This window comes from Oncorhynchus tshawytscha, linkage group LG30 (assembly GCF_018296145.1).
Source record: "Oncorhynchus tshawytscha isolate Ot180627B linkage group LG30, Otsh_v2.0, whole genome shotgun sequence".
Lineage (NCBI taxonomy): Eukaryota > Metazoa > Chordata > Actinopteri > Salmoniformes > Salmonidae > Oncorhynchus > Oncorhynchus tshawytscha.
The window spans coordinates 16,147,548-16,172,352 of NC_056458.1; the positions used below are offsets into that span (position 1 = coordinate 16,147,548).

General features: G+C 42.0%; 1 protein-coding gene across 2 annotated transcripts; it reads left to right on the forward strand.

Moving 5' to 3' along the window:
• Positions 1–11,992: 11,992 nt before the first annotated feature.
• LOC112250210 (mitochondrial uncoupling protein 2) lies at positions 11,993–16,279 on the forward strand. 2 transcript variants are annotated; one of them, XM_024420158.2, is made up of 8 exons: positions 11,993–12,177; positions 12,314–12,467; positions 13,259–13,456; positions 14,043–14,256; positions 14,365–14,562; positions 14,655–14,756; positions 14,856–15,036; positions 15,985–16,278. In XM_024420158.2, exons 3-8 carry the CDS (start codon positions 13,331–13,333, stop codon positions 16,076–16,078), a joined length of 915 nt encoding a protein of 304 aa, XP_024275926.1. In that variant the 5' UTR covers positions 11,993–12,177; positions 12,314–12,467; positions 13,259–13,330; the 3' UTR covers positions 16,079–16,278. The 2 variants fall into 2 exon arrangements, with proteins under 2 accessions (XP_024275926.1, XP_024275927.1); XM_024420159.2 differs by lacking the exons at positions 11,993–12,177; positions 12,314–12,467 and having other exon boundaries at positions 13,319–13,456; positions 13,886–14,256; positions 15,985–16,279.
• Positions 16,280–24,805: the final 8,526 nt, after the last annotated feature.

The following is a 24,805-nucleotide window of genomic DNA, read 5'->3' on the forward strand; positions in this document are numbered from 1 at the left end:
TTGGGTTGCCTTTTTGGACTTAAAATGACATTATAAATGCTAGAGAAGTATCGAACTAACCTCACTTACAGCTCTTTATCTAATGGGAATCGTCTTTCTGTAAAATACGATTTTGACCCCTGAAAAAACAAATGGCCGTGTAAGTGGGGCAGAGACTTCACTCGATACACACCTGCTTTCTTTTACAAAATGGAGCATCTTTATACTTTCTTTATCCTTACTTTAGAGTGGCATACACATACAATAGTGTGCTAAGTGAGATTTAAAACTGCAGACCCAAACCATTGACTTTAGTGAAACCAAATACCTTCTCCCATAATATTTGAGAGACACGTAACAACAGAGGCAAGTTAAGCCAGAAACAGAGGAAATGCTTAAAGTTCTATTAGCACCAACTGATTCTACATGCATCATGCACTCAATTGTTTTTAATATCATTTCATGTTTTAAAGTTATACACTTACTGATCCTCTCAAGGAGCTTGGTCATTACAGCCATGCATTGTTATGTGTCCTTATTATCAACAGGGCAGCTTGTGTCAGTTGAGGAAGCTGATTGTTTCCCAGTGACGGCCCTTCTCAGCCTGTGATTGCTGATAAAGCCAGAGGCTCAATGATGAACCATGTGTGGAGGTGGTGGTAGTCAGGACTCCAATCCTGTGACTAGACTTAAGGCTAAGTCCAAAGTTAGTAAATCCATATATATTATCTTCAGCTTGATCCGATTTATAAATGTCATTATTTTCGTAACACACCCATCTTGTCCAACTTGAGACCAAGTCAAGACCAACACTGGGAGGTGGACATGGGGTCTGAGACAGAGTCAAGACTGAGGCGAGAAAAATGTGAGTCCAATACAAGACCATGACTGTAATGTTGTCAAATCACCACCACAAGAGTTCAAAATGTCCAGTATTTCTGTGTTCATATTTCAGAACAACATATGGATTATTTAGACATTCAGAATAGTGAATAAATGCTGCTGAGGAACAATAGAGCCACTCTACAAATTATTACTAACTCAGACATAGTGGGGAACAATGGACCTTCTAAGCCTTCAGAGAGGGGCTAAGGATTTATATAATAATGATTCTAATAATATAATAATCATGATGATTGTACTATTATTTTCAATTATGTTCTGATTTAATCTCTTCAGGTTTTTTTGGAAAGGAAAGGGTTAACACTGAAGAGAAAAAAAGATACAATCCAGATTTTTCTTTGCTGGTCTCTGGGGAGATAAATCTAGCTAGCTAAATCAGCCATTGGTTAGATGAAGCTAGATAAAGGCATCTTCCATTCAACTGGGCAGAGGAATCAATCAATCACATTTTGACTTAATGGGTGGGAACGTTTTTACAAAAACCTATGGAAACTTCTGCAACAGGTCATTGCATAATAGCGAGCAGTAGTTTTCCCATGGTCTAGCTACCTATCTTTTGTTACTGGCTAGTTTGCAGCGGCTGCAGCAGGTGTTATCAAAGAGGATGTTGTTGCTAATTTGTTAGCTTCTCCCATTTCTAGAATAAATTTCAACAAGAAGTTCAGTTTCAAATGATCATCATCTGGTGAGTAGAACTGTGTTTTCTATTTCAGCGCGTTTGCTGTTGTTACCATCTCTTTGAAGATAACTTATCTGTGTGAAACATTGTTGCATTTAAAGTGGAACTGACAGCATTTTAGCAACATTAAATCTTTTTTTGAAAATGTTCATATACCCCCAGGTAGAATATGACACTTTTTAAAAAACATTTTCTGACAAGCGACCACCTAAGATATTTTCACATTTCGTAGATTCTTAGAATGTTTGGGAATTATGTATACTAAGTCATTTCTGAAAATTCTATAGCAAAATAAAGTGGAAAAGCGGCCGTGCATTTGGACAATTAATAGACACTGCAGTAAATAAAACAGAATAAAAACATTTCTCTTGTCCGGAATCTACACAGACCGTTGCTCTGTAGCCAATCAGAGCTACAGTAGGCCTTTATATAAACAAGCAATTTGCCATACGGGCCTGCCATCATTCCCTTTGAACTCGACCGAGTGTTTACAGGCAGTTGCAACAGCGGGACTTTAGATCACTAGAACACATTCGCCAAAAGCCACAAAATAAACCTGAATGGATTTCTGCAAATATTTAAATGCCACTGGAGTCCTCTTACATTTGGAAACTTTACAGTTCTATTGATCAAACAACCATGAAAAGGTAGTCTCTCTCTCTCTCTCTCTCTCTCTCTCTCTCTCTCTCTCTCTCTCTCTGTTATGCACATCAACAACAATATGAGGGGGAAAAAGTCAGTCACTCACCCACTCCTCCAATGGCATAATATGACATCCTCCTAGCTAGCTAACGTTAGGCTCCGTGTTTTTAGCTTACTACATAAATAGATACTTTAGCCTATTTGCCACATTATGACTGACTTGTGATCGTTACCCTTGCTAGTTTGATTGTATTGACATTCCCAGGAACGTTGAGTCAAATAACCTATTTTTAAAACCTCCTATTAAGTTGGTTTTGTAGCATAAACTGGGAATGTAATGTTTTTTACTGATATTATGATTGTCTGTTTGTTTCATATCCGCAAAGTAGTTAAAACTTCTTCAGGATTGGTGGGTCCTCTGCGGGACGATTGAGCTAACATAGGCTAATGCGATAAGCATGAGGTTGTAAGTAACAAGAACATTTCCCAGGAGGTAGACATATCTGATATTGGCAGAAAGCTTAAATTCTTGTTAATCTAACTGCACTGTCCAATTTACAGTAGCTATTACAATGAAAGATTACCATGCTATCGTTTGAGGAGAGTGCACAGTTTTGAAAAGTTATTAATAAACAAATTCAGGGCCTGAGTTACAGGTAGTTAGATTGGGGTATGTCATTTTAGGTGAACATTTAAAAAAAAGGGGCCCATCCTTAAGAGGTTTTAATGGTTGTGTTTTGTATTCTTATGATTGGGACCTACTGGCTTGTTATGTCCAGGTTTATGGACTGCTTATCCTTTAACATCATGCTGTGTGTGACTGCTGTCTTTCCATCAGCCCTATGCAGTGGTACCTGGAGAACTGTGTATACTCTAATTTTGACAAAAAGTTCCCAAACGGCTCGCCCAGCGAAGGAAAGCACCCTGTGGGAAAAATCCTATGAGTGTCCGATAGATTTTTCAGATTTTCACTCTCAAAACCACACGTTGTTTTATATTTAAAAAATGTGATGGTCTAAGTCCACAACAATGCTTAAATCACATCAATCTGATTGGGTGGGCCTGTCAGAGCCTGGCTCCCCAGTGGGTCGGCCTCTGACCACCCAGGCTCATCCATGTCTGTGCCCCTGATTGCTGTTCACAAATAGCCTAATAACCAACACTTTGGGCTAAACCTTTTCAATACCTGGTTTGCGTACCCATTGTTGCCTTAGTTAGCATATACTGGTAGATATCATACGTTGAAACGTCTTTCCTACCCTACTGGCTACCGATGTCATTCTTCTGTGAGCTGCTCCATTCCAAAACCAGCTGAGAGCTGCACACTCTTTCTACCTGCAGATGATAGTCCACTAAACTAGGTTGTGTGCAGCTCGCATGTGAATAAATTTTACGTTTGCGAATGTGTAGACTACTTTGTGCATGATTTCTCTATTGTACCACATAATTGATAAATCGTATACCTCCACTACACTACTTTGATATGCATTAGTAAGGATTTAGAAGTGAGTATATGCAATGCTCACTGAATGAAAAGTGGGTATACGGTTTACAGTGGCGACCCATCATTCAGCGCAGGTGGGGCTAGCTAAAAAATACAAATTCATTAATTAATGCGTTACCTGTTTTGCATGTTATTTTGGCATTCATTTGTGTAACATATCAGTTTGCAAACAATGTAAAAACACATTTATTGAGTGAATAAAGCTGCACCACAAACAGGGTTTCTTTCTTGCTTTCTTGAGTAAGGAAGCTCCAAAATGCAGGTGTTTCAGTCTAGCTCAGTGCTTTCTGTGGTGGATGGGCATCCAGGGGGAAATACAGAGCGTAGGCGTTGGTAATCTTCTCTAGTTGCGCCGTGATTGGCTCAGTGTTCTGTCAGTGTTCACTCATGGGGACACTACGTCACCGTAGTATCCACAGGGAGAGCTAGACAGTTCAATCCCCCTTGGGTGCTACCATAGAGTTACATTAGAATTGCCCATCTAAGAAGGCTCAAGGTCATTGGCAACAGATAAAATGATGTCAAAGCACGTTATATCTACCATAGCTTTGATTGGACTGATCATGTCAACGTCATACTTTCAAAATCTTAGCTAGCAAGCTAAACAAGTAGTCATCGTCATGAATCATGTTGACAATCTACTGGCAAATCCTTTTCAACCTTGTCATATTAAGATAAATTATAGATAAAACGTATTGGTGCTCATCGGCTATTGGACATAAATATTACACAGCAATTCAGAAATCACAAATTCAACTATGAGTGGTTTGGAAGGAATCAGTGGCTAACTGAAAGTGTTGCAAAGCAATCACAATTTTTCTTCCCTGCCTGCCATTCTGTGGAGAGTGTGTGTGGTCCAAGTCTGGGTTTAAGGATTTAAAACATCTTTCTGACAGGTTCTCTTTTCCAATCATTAAATGATATACATACACACACAACAACATGGGTCAGAAAAGGTTGAATACATTGGGCCTGCTGTCAATCCAGCATGCCTTATTCCCTGTTCAAAACAATTGGAAACTTGGAACTGGGAAATCTCAGACTTCAATGAGTTCAAGACAACTGGGAACTCTGAAACAAATTAGCTGCGACTGGGAAAATACATTTTGAACGGTCATCCAACTCGGAATTCCAAGTAGGGAACTCAGGCCTCTTTCTAGAGCTCCAACCTGAAGATCACTTACGTCATGATTTAAACTTTTTCAGAGTTCCCAGTTGTCTTGAAAGCACCATAAATCCAGAGAATGCCAGACTTTGATGACAAAGTTTGATGACAACATTTGCCCATTAGAAAGACTGCCGTGCCACCTTCCTGTTCAAGTGAGCAAAGCACAACAATGGTGAGTCCAAAAAGGTCTTGTATGCTGCTGCATAAATTATGTAATATGCCAGGGAGTTATGAATACTGTAGCTAAGAAAGTAATATTAAGTGTATGTTGTGTAGTAAGCTGTTAGTAGCCCATGTGCCTCACCCTAATAATTTTGTCCCTTTCCCCCTCATAACTTAACCTACTGTTCTGACTTGGTGGTGCACATGTAGCCTATAGCATGTTTTAGAGAAATGTTATCACTGAATATTGTAAGAGCTTTCATTGTCTGCTTAAATGCCCCCTTTATTTATCCTATGGTTCTGACTTGGTGTACAGGGAGAATCCTGTAAGAACAGCCCATGTTCTGAATTATGTCACTGTATCTTTCAAAAGTGCTGAACAAATAGTTTTTTGACAACATCCATCTTAGCTCACTCATTAATGTCTTAATCGAAATTACGGATTGCCTCTTTATCACTCATCAATCCCTTATGCCATAGTGTGTACATCTCAATTGTTATAGCCCTATTGCTTATATAAGTCTAGCTCATTGGTATTTTATTCATCATTGTTTTGCTTACTTGGTGTATTATAATTAGCTCATGTGCTTTTCTTGAGCAGGAGAAGATACTACACAATGTTGTTAGGTCTGTAACCATGTTTGCCAGTAATTCCATATTGCGAAGGTTGTGTGTCAGTATATTGTCTATAAAAGTGGACCCTCATGATTGTATTTTCCTTCCCTTTTAGACCACATATGCCTAATAAATTAATTTAAATGGTAGACTAACCGTCTCTCTCTCTCTCTCTCTCTCTGTGTGGTGACTTAAAGAAGAGTAAAGTTAAGGCCGCAACATCTTGTTGAATATATCTGAACTAACATCTATCTGAATTTCTGTCAGTGTCCATTTTGAAAGTGTTGAAGGAATAGTCCTACCTCGTCGTAGCTCGTTTGCTTGCACTTAGAGCTAAGTGTTAATAATATAAGAATAAACATTATGAATTGTGAAAATAAATGTAATAATGTTTGTATGTGGTTCAAAAGTCCAAACTCATTTTGGAGTTTGTTATTATTGAAGGAGAATGTGGTTCTTATCGACTTACCCAAATCCACAAGGAGTCAGTAGTAACCACATTTGTTTAAGCAAGTCAGCCATATCAGCTACAGTTGATTTCGGGAAGTTTACATACACCTTAGCCAAATACATTTAAACTCATTCACCATTCCTGACATTTAATCGTCGTAAAAATTCCCTGTCTTAGGTCAGTTCGGATCACCACTTCATTTTAAGAATGTGAAATTGTTTAACTCGGGTCAAACGTTTCGGGTAGCCTTCCACAAGCTTCCCACAATAAGAGAATTTGGCCCATTCCTCCTGACAAAGCTGGTGTAACTGAGTCAGGTTTGTAGGCCGCCTTGCTCGCACATGCGTTTTCAGTTCTGCCTACACATTTTCTATAGGATTGATGGCCACTCCAATACCTTGACTTTGTTGTCCTTAAGCCATTTTGCCACATATTTGGAAGCATGCTTGTGGTTATTGTCCATTTGGAAGACCCATTTGACTTCCTGACTGATGTCTTGAGATGTTGCTTCAATATATCACATCATTTTCCTTTGTCATGATGCCATCTATTTTGTGAAGTGCACCAGTCCCTCCTGCAGCAAAGCACCCCCACAACATGATGCTGCCACCCCCGTACTTCACGGTTGGGATGGTGTTCCTCGGCTTGCAAGCATCCCCCTTTTTCCTCCAAACATAACGATGGCCATTATGGCCAAACAGTTCTATTTTTGTTTCATCAGACCAGAGGATATTTCTCCAAAAAGTATGATCTTTGTCCCCATGTGCAGTTGCAAACCATAGTCTGGCTTTTTTATGCCGGTTTTGGAGCGGTGGCTTCTTCCTTGCTGAGACGCTTTTCAGTTTATGTTGATATAGGACTCGTTTTACTGTGGACATAGATACTTTTGTACCTGTTTCCTCCCACATCTTTACAAGGTCCTTTGCTGTTGTTCTGGGAGTCCTCTCCTGTACTTCCTGTTCACCCACGACTGCGTGGCCATGCACGCCTCCAACTCAATCATCAAGTTTGCAGACGACACTACAGTGGTAGGCTTGATTACCAACAACAACGAGACGGCCTACAGGGAGGAGGTGAGGGCCCTCAGAGTGTGATGTCAGGAAAATAACCTCACACTCACTGTCAATAAAACAAAGGGGATGATCATGGACTTCAGGAAACAGCAGAGGGAGAACCCCCCTTTCCACATCGACAGGACAGTAGTGGAGAAGGTGGAAAGTGTTAAGTTCCTCTGTGTACACATCACGGACAAACTTAAATGGTCCATGCATCTTGCCTATGCAGGCACACCATCACTCATCCATATATTTACATGTACATATTATTTTTCATCCCTTTACACTTGTGTGTTAAAGGTAGTTGTTGTGAAATTGTTAGATTACTTGTTAGATATTACTGCACTGTCGGAACTAGAAGCACAAGCATTTCGCTACACTCGCATTAACATCTGCTAACCATGTGTATGTGACCAATAAAATTGTATTTTATTTGCACTTTTCACACCAAGGTACGTTCATCTCTAGGAGACAGAACTCATCTCCTTCCTGATCGGCATGACGGCTGCGTGGTCCCATGGTGTTTATACTTGCATACTATTGTTTGTACAGATGAACGTGGTACCTTCAGGCGTTTGGAAATTGCTCCCAAGGATGAACCAGACTTTTGGAGGTCTACAAAAATAAATTCTGAGGTCTTGTCTGATTTCTTTTGATTTTCCCCATGATGTCAAGCAAAGAGGTACTGGGTTTGAAGGTTGGCCTTGAACTGCATCCACAGGTACACCTGCAATTGACTCAAATGATGTCAATTAGTCAGAAGCTTCCTAAAGCCATGACATCATTTTCTGGAATATTCCAAGCTGTTTAAAGGCACAGTCAATTTAGTGTATGTAAACTTCTGACCCACTGGAATTGTGATACAGTGAATTATAAGTGAAATAATCTGCCTGTAAACAATTGTTGGAAAAATGGCTTGTGTCATGTACAAAGTAGATGTCCTAACCGACTTGCCAAAACTATAGTTTGTTAACAAGAAATGTGTGGAGTGGTTGAAAAACGAGTTTAAATGACTCCAACCTAAGTGTATGTACACTTCTGACTTCAACTGTATGTTTTTTTTAAAGGCAGTAAATTAGGCTGAATGAACTGTTTCACTGCCAGACTGTTAAGCTGTTAAGATATAGTCTTACTGTTTCAAGAAAGAAGCTGCTCAAAAAAATAAAGGGAACACTTAAACAACACAATGTAACTCCAAGTCAATCACACTTCTGTGAAATCAAACTGTCCACTTAGGAAGCAACACTGATTGACAATAGATTTCACATGCTGTTGTGCAAATGGAATAGACAACAGGTGGAAATTATAGGCAAATAGCAAGACACCCCCAATAAAGGAGTGGTTCTGCAGGTGGTGACCACAGACCACTTCTCAGTTCCTATGCTTCCTGGCTGATGTTTTGGTCACTTTTGAATGCTGGCGGTGCTTTCACTCTAGTGGTAGCATGAGACGGAGTCTACAACCCACACAAGTGGCTCAGGTAGTGCAGCTCATCCAGGATGACACATCAATGCGAGCTGTGGCAAGGTTTGCTGTGTCTGTCAGCGTAGTGTCCAGAGCATGGAGGCGCTACCAGGAGACAGGCCAGTACATCAGGAGACGTGGAGGAGGCTGTAGGAGGGCAACAGCCCAGCAGCAGGACCGCTACCTCCGCTTTGTGCAAGGAGGAGCACTGCCAGAGCCCTGCAAAATGACCTCTAGCAGGCCACAAATGTGCATGTGTCTGCTCAAACGGTCAGAAACAGACTCGATGAGGGTGGTATGAGGGCCTGACGTCCACAGGTGGGGGTTGTGCTTACAGCCCAACACCGTGCAGGACGTTTGGCATTTGCCAGAGAACACCAAGATTGGCAAATTCACAACTGGCGCCCTGTGCTCTTCACAGATGAAAGCAGGTTCACACTGAGCACATGTGACAGACGTGACAGAGTCTGGAGACGCCGTGGAGAACGTTCTGCTGCCTGCAACATCCTCCAGCATGACCGGTTTGGCGGTGGGTCAGTCATGGTGTGGGGTGGCATTTCTTTGGGGGGCCGCACAGCCCTCCATGTGCTCGCCAGAGGTAGCCTGAATGCCATTAGGTACCGAGATGAGATCCTCAGACCCCTTGTGAGACCATCTGCTGGTGCGGTTGGCCCTGGGTTCCTCCTAATGCAAGACAATGCTAGACCTCATCTGGCTGGAGTGTGTCAGCAGTTCCTGCAAGAGGAAGGCATTGATGCTATGGACTGGCCCACCCATTCCCCAGACCTGAATCCAATTGAGCACATCTGGGACATCATGTCTCGCTCCATCCACCAACGCCACGTTGCACCACAGACTGTCCAGGAGTTGGCGGATGCTTTAGTCCAGGTCTGGGAGGAGATCCCTCAGGAGACTATCCGCCACCTCATCAGGAGCATGCCCAGGCGTTGTAGGGAGGTCATACAGGCACGTGGAGGCCACACACACTACTGAGCCTCATTTTGACTTGTTTTAAGGACATTACATCAAAGTTGGATCAGCCTGTAGTGTGGTTTTCCACTTTCATTTTTTTGTGTGACTCCAAATCCAGACTTCCATGGGTTGATCAATTTGATTTCCATTGATTATTTTTGTGTGATTTTGTTGTCAGCACATTCAACTATGTAAAGAAAAAAGTATTTAATAAGAATATTTCATTCATTCAGATCTAGGATGTGTTATTTTAGTGTTCCCTTTATTTTTGAGTAGTGTATTTCCCTGGCGAATCGGTTTATTGCGCTGACTGAATGGAAGCTGATAATTATGATTTTTTTACTCAGCTGGTCTTGGCTCCAATATCTGACACCGAGACAAGACCGAGACACTCAATATGTGGTCTGGAGACCAGACTCCAATACTACAACACTGCTCCAGACAGAAGACCTTTCACCCTCCTCTGTCTTGGAACATTGGAGTGTCTCGTTAAACACACTTACTGGAAGAAAAAAACACACTTACTGGAATCATTTGGGAGCTCTTATGAGTTTTTTTTGCCAGTTTCCCCTGTACCTTTTATCATAATAACACATAATTCCACCTCTCTGTTGGTTCTAATCCTTTGACACAACATACACATGATTTTAAGAAGGGGCACATACGGAGGGGAGAGCAAAGGGTTTCCATCTGCAGGGGAGTCTGCCGTGCCGGGTCTTACACAACAGCCTTGGAGCTCGTGGCATAGACCTCTACTTGGATGTTTCACATGTGGATTTTATTATTCTGAAGTGGTGTAGGATCTGCTGGTATATCCTCATCATGACTCAGCATCACCAGATGTAAACAGTATAGGCCTACTTCCACACCTTAACTTATTTCACCTGGTCAGCTAGTTGTTAAAAAAGAGACAGCCTCAGATGTACAAGTACACCCCCTAGACAGGATGCTTGTCTGTCGCAAGGCGCTAAAATAACAGGATCCTAATCTTGTCCACCAGCTGGCTCCCTCTCTGCGCTGACAATTGAGCCTGGGGACAAGGTTATGTTGCAGTCTTTGTGCTGTACTCAATATATTTAGCATAAGTAAGAGCATTTGGCAAAATCTAATATCAATGTGAGTCAAATGTCTTGAAAAGTAGATACACGACTGACTTGAGCTAAGAAGCAAAGAACATGATTAATTCAGGAGGTCGGAATAGGATTATAGCGGTGAGTCATCTGGTATCTGTCACACGGGACTAGGTGTGTGTGCAGGAATCAGACTCAGAGAGAGAGAGTAACGGAGTAAAGTGCTTTACTATTGCACACCAAACTGATAAGCCCAATACAATACAGGGTGCAGAACACTATACCAGACAACCCAAAACCACAGGGTGTGCAGTATAGAAAATAAAATACACTATGACCTAATATGTACACACGTAACAAAAGACAATCCCTCACAAAACAAGGGCGGGTCAAACTACTACATATAGGGAAGCTAATTAAACCAAAATACACACAGGTGAAACTAATAGGACAAACCCAACAGACAAACGAAAAAGGGATCGGTAGCGGCTAGTAGGACGGTGACGACGACCGCTGAGCACCCCCGAACAGGCAGAACCTGCACAGCCTATATGAACCTGCACAGCCTATATGAACCTGCACATCACACTCTGTTTGTTGCTGGTTTATATTAATCAATTTAATATTTAATTCAATATTATGCAATTAACCCACCATGGCATGTATTGTTGGTAGAGGTGTGGAAGGCAATTGAATGAGTTTACCTCATAAATCTAATTGTGCCAATGGCAATATTTCATATTCGTAAATGTAAATTCACTAATAAAAAAACACTCTTCCGTGTTTTCTATAAGGAATTCGAGCAGTACATTAAGGCCATTCAATATTATTCTAATAAGAAAGCTGTTAAAACAATCAATATGTGTGTTTCTTTGAAGGTTTTTGTATAATCTGTAATTTGTTGTACCCCCTAGTATATGTTATCATTGTCTATTTGTTTACAGACTATTCTACATTATTTATAAAAAAAAATGAATGAGCCAATCGCAAGCAAGCTATGTGAATTTGAGAACAGCTGATGTTATCAATGGGCGAGTTGGTTCGGACGAGGTGTAGTGTGGTCATTTTAGACCATTCCATTGGTCCTAAAGTGAAATCTCCACCCTACCGGGGCACCAGGTAATGCAAAACGAACTCGTCCATTAGTCCAAATTGTGCATGGAAAGTGTTTACTTCAAACGGAAAACGTTTAGCAACAAAAACAATATTTTTTTATTGGACAAATTCAGGTAGATCCCTCCGCGTTTCGTGCTTCCGTTTGGTCCTAGGGAATTACACCCCAGGGCAGGGCCAGTTCAGCTCGAATCCGCCAACCAGCTGAGAACAGACACCGTTGCCTTCTCGTGACGTAACAGGTTTAATGGTGGTATAAAAACAGCAGCAGTTTTTTTTTATCTCACCGCTTTCTGCGAACTCGTCTCGAGGTTTCATTGTACGTGTTATCACAGAGGCATCAACCCAAAGGATTTGACATCGGTTTTTCCTGATTTAACTTTTCGTTATTTTATTCACGGTAAATTTTTAATATGTTTATAGCCCTGTCTATAGTTGATGTTACTGGTTATGCTTTGATAGCGTGTTTATTTTCTTGTATCCTTGTTGGTGTAGGCTACAGATTTGAACTAAACCGGTTTTGTCTTGTTTTTCAGAATTTGTAGTATGTTTTTTGGATACATCGTTTTTGAACGTTTTTCTATGGAAGAACAAGGCAACCAAATCATAATTGAAAGTAATTTTGACCAGAGGGACTCCTTTAGAGAATCCTGATCTCTGCCGTCACCGTCCTGGGTCACTTGCGTAAAGGTAAAGTAGGCCACATGGTTTATAAAAGAAAATAAATGTAGAAGTTGGATAAAGCTTTCGCCTGATATCTAGGTGTCATAATGCATAGCTTAATTTTATTAAGTAAATATTAAGTTCCGATGTCTTCAACATTAATTTACTTATAATTAAACATTAATGTAGGCTTGTCTGTTATTTTGAATTTGTGGCGTTCATGCGTTTGGTTTCACGATCACTACATCGCATCGCTACACTCAGTGTTTCCTGAATTCTCACTATCTGATTCAGTATCGTGTAAACGAGGTACAGCGCTTCCTTTGTTGTCTCGAGTCATTTGCTTAGTAGAGCGCTACTGACATGGCAACAGGCAGCTCCGCCAATGGGGATGTCTCAAGGCAGTTTTGCAAATTGAGTAGGCCAGTAAGTGATGTCTGACACAACTGCTTACCTACAGTGAACTAAGCCCCTCCATTTTCCACTTGCTTGGACCCCTTGGGGACAGTAGGCTACGTGCACGAATTTGACTGGTTCCAGGTGTAAGTGGTCACTTGGGGCATCTGCTAAATGACAAATGTGAATTGCAGGAAATATAATTTAAAACTACAAACATATCTCTGCCTCATGGGAAGATGTGTAGAACTGCTGGACATTAACTTTAAAACTCACTTATTGCCCCCAAAAGGCTAGAGCTGGCCCTGGCTACCATAGTCTAATCTGAGTTGTTGTGACATGGAAACATGTCAGTGAAATTATGAATATTGCCATTTATTTGTACAATTGTTAATACACATGTTGTCCTTCTCCCTTTTCAGAATTGGGTAGAGTTCCCTTTTGTCTTCACCTCATCAGTCTTCTTAAATTCACATTCCATTTATCTGGATAAAATGGTTGGATTCAGACCTGCTGATGTGCCCCCAACCGCTGCTGTGAAGTTTATCGGTGCTGGAACAGCGGCCTGCATTGCTGACCTATTCACCTTTCCCCTGGACACAGCCAAAGTCCGGCTACAGGTAAGCCTATGGATTATGTGTTCTTTGTTGAAATGAACTGGTGGGGTCCTGTATTGTAGCGCCATAAAATGGCTCAATCAAGGATTTCCCACCTGGTTTTGTTCAGCAGATGGGGACCCAGGATGGTTGGAAGTGGTCATTGTTTCTCATATGAAATCTCATGTGAAAGGGCTCATTTGACTGGTCAAATGTGGTGAGCTGTCATACTAAAAGGGATACTTGACATTACTGCTGCATCAATCTTTTTACTGTCCATGGGTCTAAATTCTGAAACTGGGTTGGTCTTCAAGATAACACCACATTTGTCACTGACCCAAAAATGGCCCCTTTCATTTTTGGTTAATTGTATTGACCTTCTCAACATTAAAACTGACTTGCACCTTCTATTTCCTTCAATTTTGTCCCTCCCAACTTCCTTCCACAACTAAGCGGCCCAGGAGGTGATGGTAAAGCCCTTGGAATCTGCAGTCCCTGGATGTAGCGTCATGGACACTGCCTGGACTCTCCTGCCCTGTTCTCCAGTGTCATTCCTATGCTCCCTCCCAGTGTCTGTTTAGTCTCTCCATGTCCCTTATGTTCCACACAGATCCAGGGAGAGGAGAAAGGTGCAGCAGCTAGTCATGGCACAGCAGTGAGGTATCGGGGTGTGTTTGGTACCATCACCACCATGGTGCGTACAGAGGGGGCCAGGAGCCTCTACAGTGGGCTGGTGGCAGGGCTCCAGAGGCAGATGAGCTTTGCCTCCATCCGTATCGGCCTCTATGACTCTGTCAAGTCATTCTACACCAAAGGCTCAGACCGTGAGTAGGCTACACATCGTACTCTATGTGAACATTGACCTTTATCTAGTGATACTCATTCTCTTAAGTGGAACTCTCACTGTTCTTACTTCCCCTTTCTCTCTCCAGATGTAGGGATTGGCAGTCGCCTGCTGGCGGGCTGTACAACTGGAGCCATGGCAGTCGCGTTAGCCCAACCCACAGATGTGGTGAAAGTCCGCTTCCAGGCACAGGCTAGTTCCTCTGGGCCAAACCGACGTTACCATGGTACCATGCAGGCCTACAAGACAATCGCCAAGGAAGAGGGCATGCGTGGTCTGTGGCGAGGTGGGTGTTTGCTTGATCACACGGATCATTTGTGCCTTTTGTCCAATGTTTTGGTCAGCAGTATTGCTAACATTTCCATCCCCACCTTGCAGGTACTGGCCCAAACATTGCCCGCAATGCAATCGTGAACTGCACTGAGCTGGTTACATATGACCTCATCAAGGATGCGCTTCTTAAAAACACATCCCTGACTGGTGAGCCATTGCCTTGCCACATATTGTTTAAAATGACACACTTAAACTTCTGTCTGGTATTGTGATGTCTCTCCTTAACCCTTGTCATTTGGCCTACAGATGACCTCCCCTGCCACTTCACATCTGCATTTGGTGCAGGATTCTGCACCACTGTGATTGCCTCTCCCGTGGATGTGGTGAAGACGAGATATATGAACTCTGCCCTCGGCCAGTACAGCAGCGCCCTCAACTGTGCTCATGCCATGGTGACCAAGGAGGGACCTCTTGCCTTCTACAAAGGGTAAGCCATATGTCTTATTCATAAGTGTTTTAGTTGCCTGGGGTCTCCTGGACTGGGTTGTACCAGATGGATGGTTTTACAAGGCTCATACACCTTATTGATCAGTACTTTAAATATAGCTGTTGCTGCTTACTTCGTTTTAGTCAAAGTATTGTCTAAACCTGTTAATTACACTGAACAAAAATATAAAATCAACATGTTAAGTGTTGGTTTTATGAGCTGGGGGAAAAATACCAGAAATGTTCCATATGCACAAAAAGCTAATTTCTCTCAAATTGTGCACGCATTTGCTGACATCCCTGTTGGTGAGCATTTCTCCTTTGACAAGATAATCAAGTCAAAGTATATTTGTCACATGCACCGAATACAAGTATTACAGTGAAATGCTTGCTTGCTTAATCCATTCACCTGTGTGGCATATCGAGAAGCTGATTAAACAGCATGATCGTTACACGGGTGCACCTTGTGCTTTGGACAATAAAAGGCCACTTTAAAATGTGCAGTTCATCACAATGCCACAGATGTCAAGTTGAGGGAGTGCGCAATTGGCATGCTGACTGAAGGAATGGCCACAGAGCTGCTGTCAGAATTTCTGCCATAAACTGCCTCCTACTTCGCTTTAGATTATTGCATTACGTCCCACCAGCCTAATTGCAGACGATGTGTAACCATGCCAGCCCATCTGGCTTCTTCAACTGAGGGAGGGGTGGGGGGGCTCACCAGTGGGTTGACCTATGCCCTCCAAGGGCCACCCATGGCTACATACCTGCCCAGTCATGTGAAATCTATAGATTATGGCTTAATTCATGTATTTTAATTGACCTATTTTCTTATGAACTAACTCAGTAAATTCCTTAATTGTTTCATGTGTTCGGTATCGTTTCTTTCCCCCTCTGGTTTATTGAAGCATTTGCCTTGATCTGAGTTGTCTCAATTTGCTCCCTACAGGTTCATGCCCTCTTTTCTACGACTGGGCTCGTGGAACGTGGTGATGTTCGTTACTTATGAGCAGCTGAAACGTGCCATGATGTCAGCCTGCTAAAACTGTGGCACTCCTCTGTAGACCTGGCTATTGGCTGCAGTGGATGGTGATGCGGTGTTGCTTTTATTCCATTTTAACTATCTTTTGTGGCCCTTGTCATTTTCATTTTAAACCACTTTTCACTCACCTTTCACTGAAGTGTATTCCTGAGACTGACAGTTTTTTTTTTTTTTTTTTTTTTTTGGCTCTAACTTTCGACAATAAAATGTATACCTAATTATGACTTCTGTCTTTTTGCAAATAACTTATTCATAGGAATCTTACCTATACCTGCTTGCAAGGAACACAGTTGTAAATGTGGGAGTCAAAGGAAGGAGATTTCCAATCTGGTTTAAAATCTGACTTCATATTATGGCTGATCAGGTGTTTCTTGTCAGAGGAAAGTATCAAACTGGATGTCTCCTCTCTGGGAAGGATCCTGGGATAGGCATAGCTTCTCTAGACACCACTTTGCTGTATTTTTGAGCTGGGTTGGGTGGGGAAATGAAACTTTTAGCTTTGTCTCATGACAAGTGATTGAAAATCTGATGTACCGGGATGTTCCATTTCTCAGAACGGCATGCACTGTCAGCGTTCTTAACCTTTTACTGGCACTTTCTTTTGCTAATGAGGAATTTCGTGGGAAACCTTAATACCATTAGTTAGGAATACCTTCAATGTCAAATCATCTAAGATTTGTTTAACAAATGACCAATGGACGCACCCCCCCCTGAAGTGTATATGGGAGAAATCCGTCTTAGTGGAACATGCACTCGGTACAAGTCTGACCCAGGGGAGCAAGTGCAGTCTCACCTTCTCCAGAGATCTGGGCCATATAGACCAGATCATCGTGTTGCCTTGCAAACTGGGGATGATGCCTCTGACGCACAATGGAAAGGAGGATACCTAGTCAACTGAAATGTAGAGTTAATTTAATTTTTACAGGGACAGTGCACATTAATCAACGTTTCAGTGTAAGTGCCGGTTTTAGCCAGCCGGTTAATTTTCAACCGCTGTAGGTAAATGTGTCTTCCACATTTAACCCAACCCCTCTAATGAACACTATCTGCAGGAATACTGTTTGGTGCATGGGGAAACAGCCAGATCAAAGAAACAACCCCCCCCCCACACTGCATGACTAGATGTGGTAGGTTTGAGCCCCTGAGGGAACTGATGTCTGTAAAACACTAATGAAAAGCACTGTCATTCATGCACTGAGTGGGTGATTCACTTACCTAATCGGGAATGTTATCCTAGCGCCTTCCATCCTAGGTTTTAAAGTGATAGTCTTTTATCCTTGATACTGAATGTGTCTGTCTTTGTTCTTGACCTGGTTCAGGTCATTGAAAATGAGTTAACTGACTTGCCTAGTTAAATAAAAATATTAAAATTCATGTTGAAGGAAGCAGAATCAAAGCGAGAACAGTATGACTAAGGGTGGCTTGAGTCTTTGACAATTTTTAGGGCCTTCCTCTGCCACCGCCTGGTATAGAGGTCGTGGATGGTAGGAAGCTTGACCCCCGGTGATGTACTGGGCTGTACATGCTACCCTTTATAGTGCCTTGCAGTAGGAGGCCTAGCAGTTGCCATACCAGGCAGTGATGCAACCAGTCAGGATGCTCTTGATGGTGCAGCTGTAAAACTTTTTGAGGATCTGAGGACTCATGCCAAATCTTTTCAGTCTCCTGAGGGGGAATAGGTTTTGTCGTGCCCTCTTCATGACTGTCTTGGTGTGCTTGGACCATGTTATTTTGTTGGTGATGTGGACCCTAAGCATACTTCCAAATTTGTTGCAAAATGGCTCAAGGACAAATTCAAGGTATTGGAGTGGCCATCACAAAGCCCTGACCTCCATCCCATAGAACATTTGTGGGCAGAACTGAAAAAGTGTGTGCAAGGAGGCCTACAAACCTGACTCAGTTACACTAGCTCTGTCAGGAGGAATGGGCTAAAATTCACCCAACTTATTGTGGGAAGCTTGTGGAAGGCACCCCAAACGTTTGACCCAAGTTAAACAATTTGAAGGCAATGCTACAAAATACTAATTGAGTGTATGTAAACTTCTGACCCACTGGGAATGTGATGAAAGAAATAAAAGTTGAAATAAATAATTCTCTACAATTATTCTGACATTTCACATTCTTAAAGTGGTGATCCTAACTGACCGAAGACTGAATTTTTACTAGGATTAAATGTCAGTAATTGTGAAAAACTGAGTTTAAATGTACAGTATTTGGCTACGGTGTATACGGTGTAAACTTGTGACTTCAACTGGACATCAAAATCGGGAACGTAAACACCTGCTCCTCTGTGCCCGCTCTGGGCCCTTTGCTCCATCTCTGAAAAGCGGTAAAAAAAAAAGCATAACTCCTACCAGTGTAATTGTCAACCAGTTTCCCTATATCACTGACATCTGACCAATCTTTACTGTTCTCTTTGACAGTTAGATCAACAGGATCTGGGAGTAACCATGGAGGAACATCCCCTATCACCACAGAAGGGCCAACCTCCAACTCCCTCAAACCACTCATCACCAAGCTTTCTAACTGTCCAAAAAAAACCACTGCCTTGTCTACTAGTACATTCCCAAAAGTCATCTAGAACAGTAGCAGTAGGATGCTCAAACTCACAGCCTTTCAACCTAACTCAATAAGCTAATGACATTTTTTTAATTGCCGTGATTCCAAAGACATCTCATGTTGATTTAAATGCCCCAATACGTATCCTTAAAGTTTTATATAGGATTCTGTCCAGCTTTTGAAGCCAAGTCTTGCCCGCCGTTCCATAAACTATACACCCATAATCAATTGTTGTCCTGATCAGAGCTCTATAAGTATCCATCAATGATTGTCTGTCAGCACCCCATTCATAACCAGAGACCGAGAGCATAAGATTCATCACATTCTTACACTTTGTTTCAACATTTATGACCTCTTTTCATGTACAGTACCAGTCAAAAGTTTGGACACACCTAATCATTCAAGGGGTTTTCTTTATTTTTACAATTTTCTACATTGTAGAATAATAGTGAAGCCATCAAAACTATGAGAACTCATATGGAATTCTGTAGTAACCAAAAAAGTGTTAAACAAATCAAATATATTTTATAATTTTGATTCTTCAAAGTAACCACCGTTTGCCTTGAGGAGAGCTTTGCACACTCTTGGCATTCTCTCAACCAGCTTCACCTGGAATGCTTTTCCAACAGTCTTGAAGGAGTTCCCACATGCTGAGCACTTGTTGGCTGCTTTTCCATCACTCTGTGGTCCAACTCATCCCAAACCCAAACCATGGGTTGGGGCCGGGTGATTGTGGAGGCCAGGTCATCTGACGCAGCACTCCATCACTCTCCTTGGTCAAATAGCCCTTACACAGCCTGGAGGTGTATTTTGGGTCATTGTCCTGTTGAAAAACAAATGATAGTCCCACTAAGCACAATGATGGTGTATCACTGCAGAATGCTGTGGTAGCCATGCTGGTTAAGTGTGCCTTGAATTTTAAATAAATCAGTGTCACCAGCAAAGCACCATCACGCCTCCTCCTCCATGCTTCACGGTGGGAACCACACATGTGGAGATCATCCGTTCACCTACTCTGCATCTCACAAAGACACTGCGGTTGGAACCAAAAATCTCAAATTTGGACTCGTCAGACCAAAGGACAGATTTCCACCTGTCGAATGTCCATTGCTCATGTTTCTTGGCCCAAGCAAGTCTCTTCTTCTTATTAGTGTCCTTTAGTGGTTTATTTGCAGCAATTTGACCACGAAGGCCTGATTCACACAATCTCCTCTGAACAGTTGGTGTTGAGATGTGTCTGTTACTTGAACTCTGTGAAGCATTTATTTGGGCTGCAGTTTTTGAGGTTGGTAACTCTAATGAACTTATTCTCTACAGTAGAGGTAACACTGGGTCTTAATTTCCTGTGGCTGTCCTCATGAGAGCCAGTTTCATCATAGCGCCTGATGGTTTTTGTGACTACACTTGAAGAAACATTCAAAGTTCTTGAGATTTTCTGGATTGACTGACCTTCATGTCTTAAAGTAATGATGGACTGTCGTTTCTCTTTGCTTATTTGAGCTGTTCTTGCCTTAATATGGACTTGGTCTTTTACCAAATAGGTCTATCTTCTGTATACCACCTCTACCTTGTCACAACACAACTGAATCGCTCAAACACATTAAAAAGGAAAGAAATTCCACAAATGAACTTTTAACAAGGCACACCTGTTAATTTAAATGCATTGAGGTGACCTCATGAAGCTGGTTGAGAGAATGCCAAGACTGTGCAAAGCTGTCATCAATGCAAAGGGTGGTTACCTTGAAGAATGTAAAATATAAAATCATTTTGATTTGTTTAACACTTTTTGGTTAATACATGATTCCATATGTGTTATTTCATAGTTTTGATGTCTTCACAATTATTCTACAATGTAGAAAATAGTAAAACAAAATGAAGAAAACCCCTTGAATGAGTAGGTGTGTCCAAACTTTTGACTAGTACTGTATACCACTCATTGTACCATAGACCCACACAGTTGTACTTATAAAATCTCCCCATAGGCTGTCCATACAGAAACAACTGTATATTATCAGCAACTTTCTTCTTCGAGAAGGACATACAACAAGACTTTGCCACTAACAATTTAAAACCCCAGTCAATCGACCATCTTTCAACATCCACTATAGCTTGTTGAATAGATTTGATCCCATGAGAGACATTCTTTCCCCTCTTCCAAATAGCTCCTCCATCAGCATATAGGGAAGCCCCAATACACCTACCTGCATTCAAAAACACTTTGATAATCATAATGTTGAACAAAATAGGACTGATTGTAGTGCCTTGAGGAATACCATTGTCAACTCTGTGGGCATCAGATAAAATTGATCCTATTTTAACTCGAAAAGGCAGATTAAAAGGCCAAGCCCCAGTTATAAAATCTCCCACCGATACCAAGTCTTTCCATCTTAAGTAGGCCTGCTCTCCACATAGTGTCATAAGCCTTTTCAATGTTAAAAAAATAAGAACATTTCAAATAAATAAATAAATTTCATGACCAGAGTTTTTTCAGCTTCATCGACGATCATCTTCAACAGTATCCCTTTTCTTATACACATTAAGGACTTACCTGAGCTCAGGGTGGGTGAAGTGGTGCGGATGAAGCCACTACCAGGGTACCGGACAGAAAGTTGCACCACGCTCCTACTTCGTCAAAATTAATGGATCACTGTACCGCCGTAACAGGGTTGACCTTTGAGTTGCTGAACCAGCACCTACTCAGAACCCTGATTGTCATAGGGGTCACATAACAAAAGGACAGAACCCCAGCATGCCACCTGGGGCCTGAGGTACTGGGCGAAGAGCCAGGGGATCATATGGTAGCTGCTCCATCGCCCATCAACACTCCTCTCAGACAGTCAGGTGACATGCCTGTGCATGATCCCACAGTCCTCACAGAAAAGCCCCGTCTTTTCACGCTGCGGGCTTCTGTCCCTGCCACCTAAAATACTTATCTGTAGGTTTCCTATTATGGATTGTTGACAGAGAGAGAGTCATTAGTCATTAGCTGCAGAGAACTGGAAGGAAAGATGACCAAAGGAGGAATTGGCTTTGGGGGTGACCAGTGAGATATACCTGCTGGAGCGTGTGCTACGAGTGGGTGCTGCTATGGTGACCAGTGAGCTGAGATAAGGCGGGGCTTTACCTAGCAAGGACTTGTAGATACCCTGTAGCCAGTGGGTTTGGCAGACGAGTATGAAGCAAGGGCCAACCAACGAGAGCGTACAGGTCGCAATGGTGGGTAGTGTATGGGGCTTTGGTGACAAAACGGATGGCACTGTGATTGACTGCATCCAGTTTGTTGAGTAGAGTGTTGGGGGTTATTTTATAGATGACATCACTGAAGTCGAGGATCGGTAGGATGGTCAGTTTTACGAGGTATGTTTGGCAGCATGAGTGAAGGATGCTTTGTTGAGATATCTGCCGCATTAGTAAAGATGTGATCTATACATGTTGATGATTTAATTCCTGTGCTGTTTGTTACTACCCTGGTAGCTTGACTGACAACCTGTACCAGGTTGCAGGCACTGGTTACAGTTTGAATTTTTTTCCTGTGTGGGCAGCTTGATGATAGCCAGTCAATATTTAAATCACCCAGAAAATATACTTCTTTGTTGATATCACATTGTCATGATGTTGCCCTCTTTGGGTACAGCAAGCCCCATCCCCCTGCCTCCCCCTTACCTCCTTCAACTAAACTGCTGTGGTCAGAGAGAGGTCGTAAATTCCTGAGGAGAGGATCTCCTCATGGCCACACAGTATAGAGAGAGAGTGAAGTTTCATAGAGAACAAATGAATTTCTTCCACCTCACAGAACTTGAGGTCCGAAGAACATTCACGTTCTGTAGAAGGTATAAATGATCGGTGAAGAATCCAGCTACGAATGGGTCCGTTTGTTACAACTTGGGGAAGCTCATGGGAGACGATGTGGCCACATTACCGTAATGCTGTTTATATAATAACCTCAGATATGAGGTTTACCTCTAATTGTTGTATAAGATGAATGAGTGAGTATGATACTGTTTGTAAAATTGTGTAATGGGATTTTGGACTGTTTAATGAAGGAAACTCCAATTCCCTTTCGAGTTGAACTAAATCAGAGGACTGCCTATGAGCCCAGTTAGGGTCAGGAATCCTGGGACAGCCCCTTTTCTGCAATTCTGAATAAAAACCCAAATTTTGAGAAATTCTCAGTAGACCATGTTTCTCTCAATCACGGGAGTATCTGTTCCTGGTTCTAAATTTCTTGAATGGGGCATGGTTATTTAAGATGGTGAGGAAGGCATTTTTTGTAAATAATCAGGCATCCTCTACTGACGGGATGAGGTCAATATCCTTCCAGGATACCCCGGCCAGGTCGATTAGAAAGGCCTGCTCGCTGAAGTGTTTCAGGGAGCGTTTGACAGTGATGAGTGGAGGTCATTTGACCGCTGACCCATTACAGATGCAGGCAATGAGGCAGTGATCGCTGAGATCTTGGTTGAAAACAGCAGAGGTGTATTTAGAGGGCAAGTTGGTTAGGATGATATCTATGAGGGTGCCCGTGTTTATGCCTTTGGGGTGGTACCTGGTAGGTTCATTGATAATTTGTGTGAGATTGAGGGCATCAAGCTTAGATTGTAGGATGGCTGGGGTGTTAAGCATGTTCCAGTTTAGGTCGCCTAGCAGCACGAGCTCTGAAGATAGATGGGGGGCAATCAGTTCACATATGGTGGTCAGGGCACAGCTGGGGGCAGAGGGTGGTCTATAGTAGGTGGCAACAGTGAGAGATTTGTTTTTAGAGAGGTGGATTTTTAAAAGTAGAAGTTCAAATTGTTTGGGTACAGACCTGGATAGTAGGACAGATCTCTGCAGTAGATTGTAAATACATATTTAGATTTGTGAAAAGCCATCCACAACAACCGCGCAAATAGCTAAATGAGAGACCAGCAGTGTGATTCACATCAATGCGCTATGTAGATATCAATAATAATAATAATTATAATATAATATCCATATCGCCGTAGACTACACTACTGCTGTCATCCTTACCTCCAAGCCTTTATTCAAGTTGGATAATCTATTGATGCCGACAGCAGTCGCACCATTGGAAAATATAGCTTGGACTGTAGCCTACAAAACCCCATTCCTGCTCTTTTCCCACGATCCATCAAACACATTTGATGTGTCATCATAGTGGTCTCTAATTTGTGGTCAGACTCGTGTTTTTCAATGCTAATTTGAATGTCATTGAGAAAACAGAGAAGTGTCAAAGATTTTTTTCTCACACATACTTTCTGAATTTAAAAGTTATCCTCAAAGAAATCATCTAGTTTTTCAAAAGTATCTGATTATAATATTTTAGCTGGTAATGTAACAGATTACAGTTACCGTTTTTGTAATGGTTTACATGTAACGGATTACATGTAATCTGTTACTCCCTAACCATGCTCCTAATTCAGTGTGCACTTCTTGAACAGATTCCCCCTGCTCCTGATGGGCGTTGCTTCTAACCATTATTTCTGTGTTCAGAGAGTGCCACCCTGTGGTCATTTAGTGGTAGTTACGTGTTATACATTCTCTGTATGAAAACCTATTACTAGTAAGAGTGAGAATTACGCAGGATAAAAGAAGATTTTAAACAATGACTGCATGCAAAGGTTCAGTATTGATATGCATCATGGTAGTGGTATGTCACTATTGTCAATTGTCTGGGCAAAAAACACCTCCATAAGACATTGAGGTAGAATAATATCAGGTTGTTCCTACTTTTTTCTGTGTGTGTGTGTGTGAGACGTACTTATTGTTGAGCAACTACGTCAGAAAGGCAAACGCCCCCACACACCAGGCAAATTCTAATGGTGAAATCTGTGATGAACTCAAAATCGATTTTATTTTGGGCTCCCGAGTGGCACAGCGGTCTAAGGCACTGCACCTCAGTGTTAGAGGGGTCACTACAGAGTCTAGTTTGATTCCAGGCTGTATCCCAACCAGCCGTGATTGGGAGGCCCATAGGTGCACAATTGGTCTGGCTTTGGCCAGGTTAAATAAAAAAAATAACAGTGCTTGATTTATGCTGTTAAAGGTAATTTCCGATTGAGCTGACATCATGCAGCATTTACTGTGAATGCAGTCTTCACTGAGCAGGATCAGTGCCTTTAAATTTCAATCACGCTGTAAAGCTGTATTTGCGCGATGTGGATTGAATAGA

Excerpts from the sequence above, each read along its gene's own strand:
- LOC112250210 (XM_024420158.2), top strand. The coding sequence starts at position 13,331 with ATGGTTGGATTCAGACCTGCTGATGTGCCCCCAACCGCTGCTGTGAAG. Across the intron at positions 14,757-14,855 it reads TAAAAACACATCCCTGACTG|ATGACCTCCCCTGCCACTTC; the intron begins GTGAGCCATTGC and ends TTTGGCCTACAG. Across the intron at positions 15,037-15,984 it reads CCTCTTGCCTTCTACAAAGG|GTTCATGCCCTCTTTTCTAC; the intron begins GTAAGCCATATG and ends TGCTCCCTACAG.